The sequence below is a fragment of the Lepidochelys kempii genome, chromosome 1, assembly GCF_965140265.1.
Source record: "Lepidochelys kempii isolate rLepKem1 chromosome 1, rLepKem1.hap2, whole genome shotgun sequence".
NCBI lineage: Eukaryota > Metazoa > Chordata > Testudines > Cheloniidae > Lepidochelys > Lepidochelys kempii.
Genome location: NC_133256.1, coordinates 110,476,962 through 110,495,893, shown reverse-complemented (window position 1 = coordinate 110,495,893; position 18,932 = coordinate 110,476,962). Strand labels below are relative to the sequence as shown.

Here is an 18,932-nt window from a genome sequence, read left to right as displayed (position 1 = left end):
ACACTGCACAGGGCTGGCCAGAGCAACTCACCCAAGCTCTGCTTGTCCCCGCCATACAAGGCTGGGGCTGGCGTTGCTGCTCGCCCGAGCCCTGCTTGTCCCCCAATGTGAGGTTGGGGTAGCTGCTCCCCCTCACCACGTTCCTCTGCATCCCACTTTTGTGTTTTTAAAAAAAAAAAAAAAAAAGTGGGCATTTGTCCTGTTTGCTCTTGCAAACTGACCAAGTGCCCACTTTTGCCAAAAAGTCGGGACAGGGTTTAATAAATGGACTGGCCGAGCCAAAACGGGACATATAGGTCACCCAAATAAATCAATCATCCACAATCAAGCAAATACATAACTAAAATTTGTGATGCATTAACATGACTATTATAACTAGCCATTAAAAGCAGTTATCTAGTAAGTACCGCTGTGTTCCTAACACAGGTAAAACTGAAGACATACACCAGAAGTCCATTGCTATATACTGAACTATGCTATTAAATTATTAATGAAGAAGATAAGCATTTTAAAGAATTGAGACTGTGGCAAAAAGACTACAACCACGCAGGTAAGTTCCAGAACTGGCAAGTGACTTTTTTAGAAGGCATTTTTCCTTGGTCCTTTAGACGTGACTTCAAAAAGCAAAAATAATTGGGATTTTGCTTGTTTCCTCATTTATGATAATACACTAACTCCTCACTTAAAGTTGTCCTGCTTAATGTCATTTTAATGTTACATTGCTGATCAATTAGAGAACATGCTCATTTAAAGTTGTACATTGCCCCCTTATAACGTTTTTTGGCAGCTGTCTGCTTTGTCCACTGCTTGCAGGAAGGGAAGCCTGTTGGAGCTAGGTGGTGGGGGCTTGAAACCAGGGTGGACCAGCAGCCCTACTATCAGCTCCCCGCTCCCTTAAGATTCCTGTGGGGCAGCCATCCAGCAGGCTATCAATTGCCGGCAGTTCAGTTGTCCTCCCCCACTGCCATGTGCTGCTCCTGCCCTCTGCCTTAGGAGGTTACCGTGAGCCTCCTGCTTGCTGTGTGGGGTGGGTGTGCGTCTCTGCTAATGTCAGGGTGTCCCCCTCCCCCCTGCTTACCCCACGGGGGGGATGGGGATGGGACAGGGCTCAGGGCAGAGGGAGCTTGCTGGCAGCAGCAGCTGCTGTCTCAACTTGCTGATCCACTTAAAAAGGCAATGTACTTAGAGTGGAATCAGCTTACTTAAAGGGGCAATGCGCATCTCTCTCTCCCACGTAGGATGTGTGTCTCTGTCTGCCATGCTGTCTCCTCTCCCTCCATTTGTGCTGCATTCTGGAGTGTGAGGCTACATTAACATGTTAACCCTTGAAGGCTCAGCCGAGTGCTAGTTCATCATTTAGCTGTAAGGCATTCCTAGGAATATCCCACCCTCCGACTTCACCATCTCAACCAAGCTTCACAATCATCATTGCTGCATACAGTATTAAATTGTTTGTGTGAAACGTATACTCTGTGTGTGTGTGTGTGTGTATATAGTGACAAATGTCTGGCACTACTTTGATGGGGTCTCGCACTCTCTCTTCTTGGGGAGGGTTCAGGGCACCATTTCTCTCCCCTGAACTGGGGTAATAACTGCCCCAGTAGTGTCCTAGAGGAGGGGAGTGGAGCAGGAGGGACCCAGGCCTGCCCTCTACTCTGGGTCCCAGCCCAGGGGCCCTAGGGATAGTGGTAAACCGCTTGAACTAGCGGTTCCTTCCCCTGGACTACTTCCCTCTCCTGTCCTTCAGCTTGTGGGGCTTCCTGCCCTCCCTCTGCACAAACCAGGTGTCCCTTTACCTACGGTCTTGGTCTTCTTAGCCCACCGCAGCCCTTCTCTAAACTCCCCTCTGCTCCAAGACCAATCCACTCTGCTTCAACTCCTTCCCTTGTCTGATTGAAGCAGGTGGGTTTTATTCAGCAACTAGCTTCAGGTGCTCTAATTGGCTTCAGGCGATTTAATTCATCTACAGCAAACTTTCTTCCCTTTGGCCATGCTGTATCACTATATTTTTTATACATACATTTTATTTTTATATATATACATACATATATACACACACACACTCTCTCTCTCTTTATATATATATATTATATATAAAAATAATAATATAGTCTTGTCTGGTGAAAAAAATTTCCCTGGAACCTAACCCCTCCTATTTACATTAATTCTTATGGGAAATTGGATTCGCTTAACATCATTTTGCATAAAGTCACATTTTTCAGGAACATAACCTTTTACAGTAACTCCTCACTTAACGCTGTAGTTATCTCCCTCCTGCCTCCATCCAAAAAGGGTGTATGTGCAATGTTTTACCTTTTTAAAAAAATTTTTAACATTAGAAATGTCCGGTCTTGTATACTCTTTCTTGAAAGACATAACGAACGACGGGAGAACAAGTAGTATTAGGATATCAAACACCAAGCAAGTGAAAAAATGATTCAGGGTGAATGATTTTAATTCAGATTTTTTTTTAAAAAAAATCTTTCAGGCAAGTAAGCATTAACAAAACAGTGTCCATAAACAACTCGAACAAGATCTGTTTGTGAGACACTGAATTTTCAACCTCTTCAATTAAAACTTCCAATATGTACTGGAAATCTCCAACAACAAAACAAAAAACCAAAAAGCAAAAACATCAGACTAGATGTTCCTGATATGTAAAGAAAGAAAGCCAGGAAAAAAATGCATATAAAATTCTTTTTAGGCCCTCTTCGTGCATCATAAAGCCCTCATTTCCATTACTGTTAGTGTCATTTTGACTTTTTAAATTTTAGCCCAGTTGTAACCTTTGGACTCAGACAGCAGATTTAAGTTCAGTTAGTTTTCCATGTGGTACTTTTAAATTATCAAAGCATAGGCTTCACATTATTTTAATTACAGAACTGCAAAACATGAGAAAACAATTAAACTTGAAGATAATGGAGTAAATCTAGTTCGTACAGATATAAATAGTCAAGGTATTCATAATGAAGATTTTGTTCAAAAACAAAAACTGTTGCACATGCATTGGTTTCACAGATCTCATAGGAGATGGCAGTCTGCATAAAATAGTGAGGTTGTTATTGTTATACACCGAACGTATGTCTTTGCCAGTAGGCTTCATCAAATAGGTCTGAGAATGGTATACAAAATACACGTTCTTCTAAACAACCTCAGCAGTCTTGTGTCAGGTATTTTCAGTACCATGATGCTACAATGAATGGTAAATAGCCCTCAAACATTAGAACTTATTTACTTTATTCGTAAGGCTGCATGATTACATCAGTTACCACAACTGGCCAAGCTTTTCTGCAAAGAAAACACATGAATCTGAATTCTGACCTGTGGATCTTGCTATCTTTTTTACAAACAATGTATCTTCACTCAAAAAATAGCCATGGGCCTTTACCCTAGTCAGATTTGTGCAAGTGAGCTCTTTTGCTCTTGTAGAACCCTACTGATTTCAGTAGTGCCCTGTGAAAGTGCCAGGGTCCACTCACACTGATCTTATCACAGGATTAGGGCCTTCAATGGCAATGCAGGAAACCACTCCTCAGCATTTCATAAGAACGGCCATTCTGGGTCAGACCAAAGGTCCATCTAGCCCAATATCCTGTTTTCCAACAATGGCCAATGGCAAGTGCCCAAGGGAATGAACAGAACAGATGGATCATTTGATGGTTATCTCCTGTTGCCCATTCCTAGCTTCTGGAAAACAGAGGCTAGGGACACCATTCCTGCCCATCCTGGCTAATAGCCATTGATGGACCTATCTTTTTTTTTTTTTTTTTTTTAAAAAAGCCGTCATAGTCTTGGCCTTCACAACATCCTCAGGCAAAAAGTTTCACAGATTGACTGTGTGCTGTGTGAAGAAATAATTCCTTTTTTTGTTTTAAACCTGCTGCCTATTAATTTCATTTGGTGACCCCTAGTTCTTGTGTTAAGAGGAGGAGTAAAACACACCTCCTTATTTACTTTCTCCACATCAGTCATGACTTTACAGACTTCTATCGTACCCCCCTTAGTCGTCTCTTTTCCAAACTGAAAAGTCCCAGTCTTATTAATCTCTCCTCATACGGAAGCTGTTCCATACCCCTAATAATTTTTGTTGCCCTTTTCTAAACCTTTTCATTTTCAAGTGTACATTTTAAAATATTTTCTTTGGCCAACATATTTACAGACGATATCGTAAAAAATAAGTGAAGTGGAATGAAATAATTTATTCAAGTTTCTTTTGAACACCTCCCTTAAAAGGGAGAGAATACACTTCTCTCACCCCTCCATCTTTAGATATCTGGGGAAGTAATATCAGGCATTGAGCCTGCAACAAGCTCCGTGTGGCAGAATCCTGTACAGGGAATCAATAGGGCTCCATACGGGCACAAGGGTCCACCTGCTCAGAGTCAGGTATAGGGTCAGTCTCATTCGGTAACTAAAATACATAAAACACTAAAATACTGTTAATTAAAATACTTCAGAGGTATCTACCTATCTAGAGATAAAGAGAATAATTTTGCCAAAATATTTTCAAGTAAAAAAATAAAAATGTTGGTAGAACACACAATGTAAAATAAAACTTTGAGAAATCAATCAGTCCAAGATTTTGCAAATTCTCTCCTAGCACGGACAGAATTTTACTAAAGACCATATCTGGAAAGAGATGGTCCATGTGAGAGTCACAAAGTATCCCTGTGACAACTATAGCAATTGCCTACACAGAAATTGATATGAAAAAAGCAATTATGCATATTTGACTGTTTAATGCAGTAAGTGTTTTCTCCCCATACATGACTTCCTCCTACCTGGTCCCCTTCTCCCATGGGCACATTGCAAGGCTGTATTACTCCTCTCCTTTGAGCATTCCTTGCTAACTAATGGTTCTAATTCTTGAGAGCAGCTCCTGTTTCTTCTCTTCCTCCTAGGTAGCAGTGACTCCTAACAGAGAGCCAGACACAAACCACCTGTTTTCCTCCTGCTTTTGCAGGCCTCCAGGATTTTCTTTGCAATTGAAGTAACTGAAAACGAGAAGCACTAGCACCATTCTGCCAGTTGGTTTTCCACCAATCTGTTTAAGAACTGCTACACGATTATATTTTTGAACCATTTAGGAGGAATAGCGTTTCCTTCTCTATTTTCAGACATCAGTTCCAATATACAAGTGACCAACACCTTTTCCTGATATCGGGTTAGAGATGGTAGATGGCCATTAGGTTACTAATTATCTTCCCACCAATGCACAATTATTCCTGACTCCCCTTATTAGTGTTGTGTCCAGTCTAGTTTTAAGTGTCCCAAAAGATGGAAATCTCACCCACTTCCCTTAGGAGAATATTGGATAGCTTGATAATGCTCACAGTAAGTTTATTCAAGGACAAAAATTCCCAAGTATTCCCCTTTCTTAACTGCACCCTATTAATCTTGCTAGACTTCACTGTGTTGTGATGAATCTGAGTGTTAACAGGTCAACAGGGTATAGAGTGTTATATCTGCTAAAGCTCTTATGTCTCCTGAATGAAGGGTGATAGGCCAAACTGGAGGGGAAGATCCCAGGGCAGTTGGGAGGACAGCTGGAAAGCCTTAAAAAACCCACTCCTAAGCGACAAGAGGAGCTAGCAAACAGGAGCGGCTAACAGGGGAGTTTCATAAGGGAGTTCAGAGGGAGAATGCGAGAGGGGGTGCTAAATACACTTAACCTTCTTTAAACTTAAGCCAGAAACAGCCATTGATAAAAACCAAACATCAACAAAGGAATGAGCTGCAGGAGTAAAAAAACAGAATGCAGGCAGAAGTCCAGCAACAGAGTGGGGGCTATCCATTTTATTGCACCAATGCAGCATATATGATTACCTGCCGTATGGACAGGTGGCATACGTGTGCATTCAGTGTAGGGAGCTCCTGGCCCTCACAGACCACATACAGCCTTTGGAGACCAGAGTGGCTGAAATGGAGGAGCTAAAAGAGACAGAGGTACACAGATGAGACTTTCCGGGACACAGCAGAACGGTCCCACCAGCAGCCTTACATCCTCTGTGTTGCTGAGGAGGATGAAAGTTTCAGGGAACTAGAACATCCAACTGAAGCAGAGGGAAACAATCCCATAGTTGGGACTCTCCTTCCAGATGATGTTGTGGTATCCTCTCACACTGAGGAGACCTCTCCAGGGGAGGGAACTCCAGTTACTGGGAAGAGATAGGTAATAGTTATGGGGAAATTTGATCATTAGAAACACAGATAGCTGGGTTTGCGATGACCGGGAGAACCGCATGGTGACTTGCCTGCCTGATGCGAAGGTTGCGGATGTCTCGAAACATCTAGATAGATGTATGTGTAGTGCTGGGGAGAAGCGGATGGTTGTGGTACATGCAGGTGCCAATGACATAGGGAAGGATAGGAGAGAGTTTCTGGAGGCCAAATTTAGGCTACTAGGTAAGAGATTGAAGTCCAGGACCTCCAATGCTTCCAGTTGCACGCGCAGGGCCAGTTCGAACTGCAGGGTCTCAATGTATGGATGAAACAATGGTGTAGGGAGAAGGGGTTTAGATTTACTAGGAACTGGGGAAACTTTTGCGAAAGGGGGAGTCTATACAGGAAGGATGGGCTCCACCTAAACCAAAATGGAACCAGATTGCTGACACTTAAAATTTAAAAGGTCAGAGAGCAGTTTTTAAAAGAAGGGCTGCGGGAAAGCCGACAGGTGTGGAGGAACACGTGGTTTAGACAGATCTCTCTTAGGGGAGGATCTATTGATGGAGATTCTTTATGTCCTAGTAAGGAGGAGAGGATGGAAGCTGATAAAATACAGGTAGGATCTGATGAGAAACAGTCAAATGAAAAAAAGAACAGGAGTACTTGTGGCACCCTAGAGGCTAACAAATTTATTTGAGCATAAGTTTTTGTGGGCTACAGCAACTGATGAAGTGGGCTGTGGCCCACGAAAGCTTATGCTCAAATAAATTTATTAGTCTCTAAGGTGCCACAAGTACTCCTGTTCTTTTTGTGGATACAGACTAACACGGCTGCTACTCTGAAACCAGTCAAATGAAAAAGAGGCCCATTCAATTACATCAGGAAATGGCAGACAGCTAAAAAGTGACAAGTTTTTAAAATGCTTATATTCAAATGCTAGAAGTCTAAATAATAAGATGGGTGAACTACAGTGCCTCATATTAAATGAGGATATTGATACAATAGGCATCACAGAAACTTGGTGGAATGAGGATAATCAATGGGACACAGTAGTACCAGGGTACAAAATATATCAGAAGGACAGAACAGGTTGTGCTGGTGGAGGACTGGCACTATATGTAAAAAATAAATAAAAAAATCAAAGAATCAAATGAAGTAAAAAGCTTGTAAAAAAAAAAAAAATGAACCAAACTGTACCAAAAAATCTTTATGGATAGTAATTCCATACTCTAATAAGAATATAGCAGTAGGGATATATTACCAGCCACCTGCACAGGATGGTGATAGTGACTGAAATGCGCAGGGAGATTAGAGAAGCTATAAAAATAAAAAAACTCAGTAATAATGGGGGATTTCAACAATCCCCACATTTCCTGGGTACATGTCACATCGGGACGTGATGCAGAGATAAAGTTTGACACCTTAAATGACTTGGAACCCACAAAAGGAAAGTCAATTCTTGATTTAGTCCTAAATGCAGCACAGGGTCTGGTCCAAGTACTGATTATAGCTGGACCAGTTGGTAATCGTGACCATAATATAAGTAAACATCCCCGTAGCAGGGAAGCCACCACAACAGCCCAACACTGTAGCATTTAATTTCAGAAAGGGGGACTGCACAAAAATGAGGAAGTTAAACAGAAATTAAAAGCCAAAAGTGAAATCCCTGCAAGCTGCATGGAAACTTTTTAAAGACACCATAATAGAGGCTCAAATTAAATGTATACTCCAAATTAAAAAACCTAGTAAGAGAACCAAAGAAGTACCACCATGGCTAAACAACAAAGTAAAAGAAGCAGTGAGAGACCAAAAGGCATCCTTTAAAAAGTGGAAGTTAAATCCTACTGAGGAAAATAAGAAAGGAGCATAATCTCTGACAAATGAAGTCTAAAAATATAATTAGGAAGGCCAAAAAAGAATTTGAAGAACAGTTAGCCAAAGACTCAAAAAGTAATAACATTTTTAAGTACATCAGAAGCAGGAAGTCTGCTAAACATCCAGTGGGACAACTGGACGATCAAGATGCTAAAAGAGCACTTGCGGACAATAAGGCAGTTACGGAGAAACTAAATGAATTATTTGCAGCAGTCTTTATGGCTGAGGATGTGAGGAAATCCCCACACCTGAGCCATTCGTTTTAGGTGACAAATCTGCGGAACGGACGCAGATTGAGGTGTCACGAGAGGAGGTTTAGGAACAAATTGATAAACTGAAAAGTAATAAGTAACCAGGACCAGATGGTATTTACCAAAGAGTTCTGAAAGAAATCAAATGTGAAATTGCTGAACTACTAACTGTAGTTTGTAACATCATTTAGATCAGTTTCTGTACCAAATGACTGGAAGATAGTTAATGTGACACCAATTTTTAAAAAGGGCTTCAGAGGCAATCCTGGCAATCACAGGCCGGTAAGCCTGACTTCGGTACCAGGTAAGGTGATTGAAACTATAGTAAAGAACAAAATTGTCAGACGCATAGATGAACATAATTTGTTGGGGAAGAGCCAATATGTGTTTTGTAAAAGGAAATCATGCCTCACCAATCTACTAGAATTCTTTGAGAGAGTCAGCAAGCATGTGGACAAGGGGGAATCCAGTGAATACAGTGTACTTAGATTTTCAAAAAGCCTTTGACAAGGTCTCTCACCGAAGGCTCTTAAGCAAATTAAGCAGTCATAGGACAGGAGGGAAGGTCCTCTCATGGATTAGTAACTGGTTAAAAGATAGGGAACAAAGGGTAGGAATGAATGGTCAGTTTTCAGAATGGAAAGAGGTAAACAGTGGTGTCTCCCCAGGGATCTGTATTGGGACCAGTCCTATTCAACGTATTCATAAATAATCTGGAGAAAGGGATAAACAGTAAGGTGGCAAAATTTGCAGATGATACAAAACTACTCAAGACAGATATTCAAGCAGACTGCATAGAGCTACAAAAGGATCTCACAAAACTGGGTCACTGGGCAACAAAATGGCAGATGAAATTCAATGTCGATAAATGCAAAGTAATGCACATTGGAAAACATATATACACCTCTACCCCAATATAACGCTGCCCCGGGGAGCCCAAAAAAAACCTTACCGCATTATAGGTGAAACCGTGTTATATCGAACTTGCTTTGATCCACTGGAGCGCGCAGCCGCAGCCCCCCAGAGCGCTGCTTTACCGTGTTATATCTGAATTTGTGTTATATCAGGTTAGAGGTATACATATAAAATGATGTATATCTAAATTAGCTTGTTACCGCTCAAGAAAGAGATTTTGAATTCATTGTGGATAATGCTCTGAAAACATCCACTCAATGTGCAGCGGCAGTAAAAAAGCCAACAGAATGTTGGGAATTATTAAGAAAGGGATAGATAGTAAGACAGAAAATATCATATTGCCTCTATATAAATCCATGGAACGCCCACACCTTAAATACTGCGTGCAGATGCAGTCCCCCCAATCTCAAAAAAAGATATATTGACTTGGAAAAGATTCAGAAAAGAACAAAAATGATTAGGGGTATGGAACAGCTTCCATATGAGGAGAGATTAATAAAATTGGGACTTTTCAGCTTGGAAGAGAGATGACTAAGGGGGGGATATGATACAGGTCTATAAAATCATGACAAGTGTGGAGAAAGTAAATAAGAAACTGTTATGAGAAGGAGTAAACAACACACTAACTAGGCAGCAGGTTTAAAATAAGCAAAAGGATGTATTTTTTCCACACAACGCAGAGTCAACTTGTGGAATTCCTTACCAGAGGATGTTGTGAAGGCCAAGACTAACAGGGTTCAAAAAGTAACTAGGTAAGTTCATGGAGTATAGGACCATCAATGGCTATTTGCCTGGATGGGCAGGGACTGTGTCCCTAGCCTCTGTTTTGCCAGAAGCTGGGAATGGACGACAGGGGATGGATCACTTGATGATCACCTGTTCTGTTCTTCCCTCTGGAGCACCTGGCATAGGCCACTGTCAGAAGACAGGATACTGGGCTCATGGACTTTTGGTCTGACCCAGTATGGCTGTTCTTATGTTCTAAAGTGACAGAAACAGGAGTGGTGACTGAGCTGAGGTTTCTGGGATTCCCCAAGCATGGCTGGGTCTAATTTGGTTTAAGATCAACAGGACTCATGGGAGTAGCGTAGATGAGAATATGCACACAGTGTTAAAAAAAAAAAAAGTTACACCACACCCAACTCTGGGACTCCAATTCCTCTCATCAGAAACTGATCACTGCCAAAGTAAAGGGAAATCATATTATCCTATCCCCAAGCTGCAAACACTCTTCACACACCATGGTCTTTGCTCCCTCTCTATTGTCAATGAGCCAGGCTACACATTTTCAATATCTTAACTCTCCCTAGCAAGTTATTCCTTCCTCCCCTTAAATAACTTTATCATCTCTTCTTTGAATTTAATCAATCAATTTAAAGTCTTTTAGTAATGAGTGTGTCCTTTGGTCTTTCAGTAAATGAGTCCAGTTACTCTCTGTATAGTTCTGCTGACTACCTCTCCACTCTTTGATGTGGTATCTCTGCATCTTTAGTCAACATGACACTGGTCATTTTTGCTGCCAGATCATTCTGGAATTTCATAAATGAGCTGCTCTTCTCCTACATCTCTTTTAGCATTACAGATTTCAAGGTTTCTCCCTATCAAACATTTGTGTTCTGAATTATTTTCCTCAAATATTAGCCTGCATTTTATTTTATTTTTTAATTCATTTGGATTCACCCACTTGTGTTTTTAACTCTCTCTACACCCCTTTGCATTATTTCTCTATCCTCACTGGTGTTTTCTCAACTCCTCTATATTTAATATTAACTGTGATGTGCTCTTTACTCCCTCTTCTTCAATGAAGATGTTATTTATGACTGAAGCTACAGCAGACTTTGCAATAGCTTCTGGGCCTTATCCATTAGAAAAAAATCCATTAGTACTTTCCCCAAACTCAATACTTTGCCATTTATCATTATCAGTTGTTCACAATCCTCTGGCCAGTTTTCAGTCTATATGACACTATATCTATGTCACTAACATTTTCAGATAAAGATTTTGGAAGATTCACCAAATGTTTTAGTAAAATCCATATATTCTTTCTTTAATCCCCCTGCTTTGCTATTAATTTTGTAATTTTTTTTAAAAAGGAATAGATTTTGTTTGGAAAGAAATATTCTTTATACATTTATACTGCTTACTGTTCACAGTGCAAATTATCCAGTAAGATCCCAATCCTGCAGAATTATGCACATACTTGATTTTTACATACATGAACAGTTCTACTGAAGTCTACAGGATTATGCACCCACTTAAAGTTAAGCATGTGCAAATCTTTGCAGGATCAAGACCTAAAAAATTAGGGATTTTTTCCTCTTGTAAATTGTTCCATTATTTCACTAAGGACAGAAGTTAAGCTTTGAACAGTAATCATCAGGTTCACTCTTCTTTCCGTTTTTGAAAATTGGAAAAAAGCAATTAGTACCCCATCAGTTGTCTATCACTAAACTATACATAACTACATATAAGTTTGCAAGTTATCCTAATATCTTATGGTCCATATCAGCTGAACTGGATGAGTAGTATACACGTTTGTTCCCCAAGTACGCTCCTTACATGCTCTTCATCAATATTCATTAAGTTCCTCCTCATTTCCTAGTTTTCTAAATTCTCCCACACACTCTTTTTTTGGGGGGGTCAGCAAAACTTGTCAGTCAACGGTGTGAAAAACACCCCTGACCAATGTAAGTTTTGCCGATAAAAGCACCAGTGTGGACAGCGCTATGCTGGCATGAGATGCTCTCCCGCCAGTGTGGTGCAGCTACATGGGAGACCTTACAGCAGTACAGCTGTATCTGTAGTGTAGACATAGCTTAGGAGGGATTTAAACAGAAGGACTTCAGTATCTCCGTCATTTTCAACCATCTTTTATGACAGGTTTCAGAGTAACAACCGTGTTAGTCTGTATTCGCAAAAAGAAAAGAAGTACTTGTGGCACCTTAGAGACTAACCAATTTATTTGAGCATGAGCTTTCGTGAGCTACAGCTCACTTCATCGGATGCATACAGTGGAAACTGCAGCAGACTTTATATACACACCATCTTTTATGTTATCCTCTCAATGGGCCTACTTTCTTCCCTCCCACCCATAAGGCCTTTTGCTATCTTTAATGTAATTCACTTCCTTTGTCTTTTCCTGGCAAGCCTTGACTGACTGTTTTTTCTATTTGGTTGCCACACCACTCATTAGGGGTTTTTTTTAAGTGGTTTTTAAACCACACCAGTGCTCTATAATATTAATTCTTTAAACCAAGGATTACTTAAGTTCTATCTGTGTCACACTGTTTGGAAGGTTGCAATACTGTCTCACATCAAACCTTATGCCATAATCTAAAACCTTTTTAAAAATGCTGTTCTGCTTAGTATTTTTTAGAAAATATGCAAAAAACATATCCATATGCAAATCAAAATATCAGAATACTTTACTAGCAATGTAACATGCAATTATGAAAGCCTAATGATATTAGATGAGGACTGTTAGTGAACAGAAGTTTGTTTACATTTAAAAATACTGTCTTATATTTAAATGTAATTTTTCTGATAGTTACAGAGGTATTAAAAAGGGAATTGTAAGAATAGATGGCTCAAGAGATAAACCCTCTTTTATTATCACTCACCTCTAGGTTAGTGGCATGAATTTGATGGACTATGTGGAAAAAAAATAGTTGCCTGAGGGCAATTCCTGTTGGCATTAAGTAGGTTCATTTTGTCTGTCTCAGAAGAGAAGGGGTGGAAAAGAAAAGGGAATGGAGACTGAAGGACCCTCTCACCCCTAAACAGGGTTGAATTGCAGGGAAACACTGACAGTGGTGCTCCCGGTGTACCTGTTTTATCAACAAACAGGTAACTTAATGAAAGGTACTTCACTGACAACACTCAGACTGAACAACAATTTCATTATTTTGTTTTTGTATTAAGCACAGCAGTGAAAAGCAGTTTTCATAACCTCTACTACAAGTATACAAAATGCCTGCATCACAAAATGCTTTTCAGCAAGATGGTGGCTTTTTGTTTTGTTGCACAGAACAAATGTCTGCAGATTCTCTTAAATCTAAAGCCTTTTTATAGTACAAGAGCTAATAATTCTATTCTAAACTTTCTATGTGAAAACAGTGACAGATGCACTGCAAACCCTATTTTAAATAAGATACAAAAAGAGGTCTTCATATCCCCTAATGCCATCTGTGGGATGTATGGCCTGCTTTATTTTTATTAGCAAGAACAAGGAAATATTCTATTACTCATACTTCCACATATAATATGAAACAAATATACTTACATCTTTTGCCATGTTACCTATGCCTAGAAATCAAGGCGCTTAAATGCTTGATGCCCACAGAAGAAAACAGGAACAGTGATGTTATTTTCTAAAAAGAAAGTCAAGACAACACCAGCTATAATAGTGAATTGCAGAAGTCTGTAAAAATGTAATTTATTAACTACAAGCATATATTCCTTTACTTTAGAACGTGTCTCGCAATATTTAAAAAGTTTTCTGGCATCATCAACTTACTCTCGGTGAACAGCCGCACAACCCCCACAGGGGAACGACCTCCCTGCAGCTCGGGGAAGCTGTCACAATTCGCCCCCTACCTCCAGGGGCTTCCCCACCCCATATATACACGGAGGAGCCCAGCAGGGCGGCAGGCGGCCTGCGCTGGCAGTCTAAGCCCACACCGGGCCGGTCACGGTCCAGCTGTGCCCTCTGCAACATTACTCCCACCCCCCAGGCCAGGCCTCTGCATAGGAGTGGGGGCGCCTCTATGCCGGACCTGTCAGCTTCGCCACAGACACTAGGCCTCTGCGGCCAGCCCCCTGACAGCCCCCCGTACCCGGCGGCGGGCGCAGGCAGACGGGCCGCAGCTGCGATGGGAGGCGAAGGAGGACGCGGCGCCCCTGAGGCTCCTCACAGACGGGCAGCCCCAACAGCGCCTCAGACCCCCCCTCCCCCCCCGCCGGGGGCCCGCCAGCCCGCCCAAGCTGGCGCGGGGCCGCGCGAGGCACTGGGCTCGCCTGACTCAGGGGCCGGAGGCACCATCTCCCCCACCCACCCCGGCAGATCCCGCGCCCCCTCCCCACGTCCCGCCCAAACCCATCCCCCGGCGCAGCAGCACCTCCCACCTGCCGAACGGTGCCTCCACCTGAGCGGCCGGCGGCGGACAGCAGCCTCCCTCCGCCCGCCCGCCCCCACAGCGCCGCTCTGCGGAGACACGGCGGGGGGCGCCGACTGCACATGTGCAGCTCACGGGCCTCCAATGTCGGGGGGGAGGGGGCTCCGGGGCTGTCATTGGCCCCAGGCCCAATCGTGGGGTCTCGCTCCCGGCCGCCCCCCCCCCCCACGTGTCAGTCTCACTCTTCCTTGTCCCCGCGTCCCTCCCTTCTAACCCACCCCCCCTGCCCCGCCAGCCGCCCGCTCCCCGCACACCTGCGCAGGCTCCCCCCTCCCCTCGGAGGGCTCCCTGTGTGGGGGCGGGGGCGCAGCCGCCCCTCCCCGGCTCCGACACGCGGATGCGGCCCTAGAAGAATTTTTCCGTTGGCACAAAAAAAAAATTGAAACTTACACTTTTGTACGTCCCACCCGCGTGATGCTGCGCGATGACGTCACAAGGTGTAACGTGCCTCGCACAGGGCACACGCGGAGAGACCAGTGGTCCCTCCACCCGCCGTCCGTGAAAAGCGCATGCGCGGCTTTTTCGCGCCCATGGGTTCCCCGCCCTCCTCTGGGAACAAGTGCGCGGGAAGCACGGGCGCGAGAGCTGGCGGTTAGTCAGTGAAAAGCAGCCGTTGCGCTGTGGCACGTGGCGTTACTCGAGGGGGTGGCTGGGCCCGGGCTGTGTAAGCGCTGAGCTGTCTGCCTCCCACCTGTGGGCGTCAAGCAAAGGGAGACGAGATCAAGACTGTACAGTGACCCACCTGTGCTGATTATGGCTGGGTTGGGGCACTCAGCCCATATCCCCTTCTTCCCTGGCTGCAGGCCAGGGCTTGTTGCCCAGGTGCTGGGTCTTCAGGTGTCTTAGCAGACCTAGCCCCAGGTTCACTAGCAGAACATTTCTGTTGCCCTAATGATATTGCTGGGCACACTAATGGCAGAGCTCACTGTCAAAACAAAGCATGAGGGTGTTGTCTCATGTACGGGCTCTGCATCCATTGCAACAGCATTTTAGTAACCAGCCCTAACCAACCTCTGAATAATGCTCATGTTACTTCCTCCTCACCCACTGCCTCATGATTATCAGGGCAGGAGCACTTAGAATGCCCCATTTTAAACATGTAATTTTAAAGTAGTTTAAATTAGAGGGCATATTTGCTCCTCTGCAAGCTCTGCTGGTTGAAGCAGACACAGTGAGATACTGTACTCATGACAGCTATGACAGAATTGTACTGCATAGTAAGTTCTATAGCATGGTTTGTCATCTTTTAAGACTCCTTTTTCTTCTCCACCATGCTAGGTTTTTAAAATTTAGAGAACTGTGATTTCATCAGAATAAACTATGACCTTTTTGCAAAATGGAGCATCCTTCGAATCTTCAAATCTAGAAGAATGAAGCAGTGACTGTAGAAAAAGGAGCTGGTACACAAATAAAACTGCTTTCAAAAATGTAAAAATCATGGTGTAAGGTTCAAAGACTTTGAAAAATGTTTTAGATTTTTGTGCAAGAGGAAGGCAGCAATTATTTAAGCAGCAAGTGACAGCTTAAAAGCAAAGAGGAAAAATATACGCTAGAGATTATTTTTGGACTGAGAATAACTGGTGACTGATTTATCCCCTTACAAAGAAAGAATAGGTAAGGAAAAAATATTTAGAGATAACATCTGTGCAGACTGGGAAAAGAGACCTAGCTCTAGAGGCTTTTAGATCATTGAGGGCAGCAGTAGTAGGATGTAGCATGAAACAGGTCTACTACCATGCCATCCTGCTTCTCTCCAAATGTTTGAGTCAGTTCTTTCTTGATCACAGTCAGCAAAGCAGTACCATCAAGAGAAAATATTTTTTGGTTGCTCAAATTCTTCTATTGCAGGGGTTCTCAAACTTCATTGCACCGCTACCCCCTTCTGACAGCAAAAATTACTACACAACCCCAGAAGGGGGGACTGAAGCCTGAGCCCCGCCACCCGAGGCAAGGAGAGGAGGGGGGCAAAGCCCAAAGGCTTCAGCCCAAGGCAGGCGTACTGTAACCTAGCCCTGACACCCAGTGTTGAAACCTGAGGCTGGGCTCAGGCGTGGGCTTGGGCTCCGGGCCCCAGCAACTCTAAGCCAGCCCTGGTGACCGCAGTGAAATGGGGTCCCGATCCACTTTGGGGTCCCGACCCAGAGTTTGAGAATCGCTGTTCTATTGACAGTTGTTATATAACCTTACCATATTAGTCATATCTTCCAGGCAGTCCAGTGCAGTTGCATAAACTACTTGTGAGGTAACTGGATTAACTATTCTAATGTGCTCTGAGGAGGTTTGGCACTTGTTTTATGTTGTGCTTTATGCCTGCTGCAGTGTTTAGGCAATGCTTTCCCCCCCTGAATTCTCCAGCTCCCATACTGGCATGTCCACACCTGAGTGGGCTTTTCTTTACCGCTATGGTATCTGCCCCAGAGCTCCAGTGCTTGCTTCAGAGCACGAGTCTTCAGTGTTTCTCAGCACACTAATGCCTGACTCAGAATGCTCCTGTGCTTTGTATTTCTCAGATATTTTGGAGCATCAGCACCTGGTTGTTCATGGTGCCAGAAATCTTTTAGTGTTGGCTTTTTCTATGCTCTGCCACTCAATTTTCTTTCAAGTATATTTTCAAAGGAGGAGAATAGGCCACTCAACGTCAAACTATGTCAGTGTGGCAAAACTATGTACAAAATAGCCTCTTTTCTTTGCATCATCTATCTCAAGAGTTGACCACAATATGCAGAAATGCCTGATTTGCCTGCAGAATGATGTCGCCTCATGCACTGAAGAAATATCCCAACTTGTGGCATTCCGATTAGACTGAAAGTCCAAGTGATGCAGGCACAGATTGCTTCAAAGGGTAAAGACTTGAAACTAAATTCTGTGGCAGCAAAGGATATTGAGTTCTCGAATTCAGTTATCACCCATATAAGAGCAGATCAAGACCCCCAATAAACCCAGTGGGGTAGCTTCATCACTGAAGTACCCTGTGCCAACATCAGCGAAGTTGATGACTCTGAGCCCAGGAGGGGCATGGGGCCAGGTGACACCTTCTGCCCAGGAAAGTGGACAGTGACTGGAGGAGGAGCTGGGTTGTGTGTCTGGCTAAGACTGCTGGAGGGGATTTCAGTTTTGGAGCTGGCTGGAGAAATGGAGGGAGACCCAGGACCGGGGTCTAGGCTCCCTGTCCCCCAAGATGGACCTGACTGAGGGGGTCCTGTTGTCTGTACCTACAAGCTCTGCTTTCAACTGTGTTCTTGTTGTCTAATAAACTTTCTGTTTTACTGGCTGACTGAGAGTCACAGTGAATCGCAGGAAGGGGAGAGTGCAGGGCCCTGACTCTCCCACATTCCATGACATGTGGATCTACAGCTAATTTGATGAAGTAAACCTTCCAAACAAGAGGCTGAAGTAAAAAGGACCTCAGTGCAGCTGGGAGCATTTTTTTTTATTTTTTTTTTTTTTTACTGGTGGATTCATCTGATGCCAAATAGATCTCCACAGAGGAGAAGCACCAAAACAGTGGCCCCACAGAGGATAATCCTATTTTCCATGGGCGGCAGGGTGACCCCCTGTCATAAATATAAGGGGAAGGGTAAACCCCTTTAAAATCCCTCCTGGCCAGAGGAAAAATCCTCTCACCTGTAAAGGGTTAAGAAGCTAAAGGTAACCTCGCTGGCACCTGACCAAAATGACTAATGAGGAGACAAGATACTTTCAAAAGCTGGGAGGAGGCAGAAAAACAAAGGGTCTGTGTGATGCTTTTGCTGGAGAGAGGACAGGAATAGAGTCTTAGAACTTTTAGTAAGTAATCTAGCTAGGTATGTGTTAGATTATAATTTCTTTAAATGGCTGAGAAAATAGCTGTGCTGAATAGAATGAATATTCCTGTCTGTGTGTCTTTTTTGTAACTTAAGGTTTTGCCTAGAGGGATTCTCTATGTTTTGAATCTAATTACCCTGTAAGGTATTTACCATCCTGATTTTACAGAGATGATTCTTTTTTACTTCTATTAAAAGTCTTCTTGTAAGAAAACTGAATGCTTTTTCATTGTTCTAAGATCCAAGGGTTTGGGTCTGTGGTCACCTATGCAAATTGGTGAGGATTTTTACCAAACCTTCCCCAGGAAGTGGGGTGCAAGGGTTGGGAGGATTTTGGGGGGAAAGAAGTTTCCAAACTATGTTTTTTCAGGAACCCAGAAAAAGTTTTGTGGTGGCAGTGGAAGTCCAAGGGTAAAATAGTTTGTACCTTGGGGAAGTATTAACCTAAGCTGGTAAAAGTAAGCTTAGGAGGTTTTCATGCAGGTCCCCACATCTGTACCCTAGAGTTCAGAGTGGGGAAGGAACCTTGACAACCCCGCTTTGTGGAAGCAAGCCTGCCGGCCCTGCGCTCCGCCCCACATGCTGGAGCCCCGAAACTCTCCTCTCTGTAAAAGGAAAAGCCCTGACTCTGAGGGGCCCTCGCAACAGGAGGAGCCCTGGCCCGCCCACCCCAGCCACACTGGGCAGAGCCGCTGGCACCCAGGAACCCAACGCCCCCCCGAGTGCCAGGCCAAGCTACTGGTCCCTCC

At 43.4% G+C, this 18,932-nt stretch overlaps 1 protein-coding gene across 2 annotated transcripts in view; it reads right to left on the bottom strand.

Moving 5' to 3' along the window:
• Positions 1–13,011, bottom strand: part of TFDP1 (transcription factor Dp-1) — a 101,088-nt gene extending 88,077 nt beyond the window's left edge. The window contains exon 1 of one of the 2 annotated variants that reach the window (XM_073350551.1): positions 12,827–13,011. In XM_073350551.1, coding sequence (XP_073206652.1) covers positions 12,827–12,901 — 75 coding nt within the window. In that variant the 5' untranslated portion in view covers positions 12,902–13,011. The remainder of the gene's footprint in view (positions 1–12,826) is intronic. The other variant, XM_073350543.1, reaches the window with a different exon arrangement.
• Positions 13,012–18,932: the final 5,921 nt, after the last annotated feature.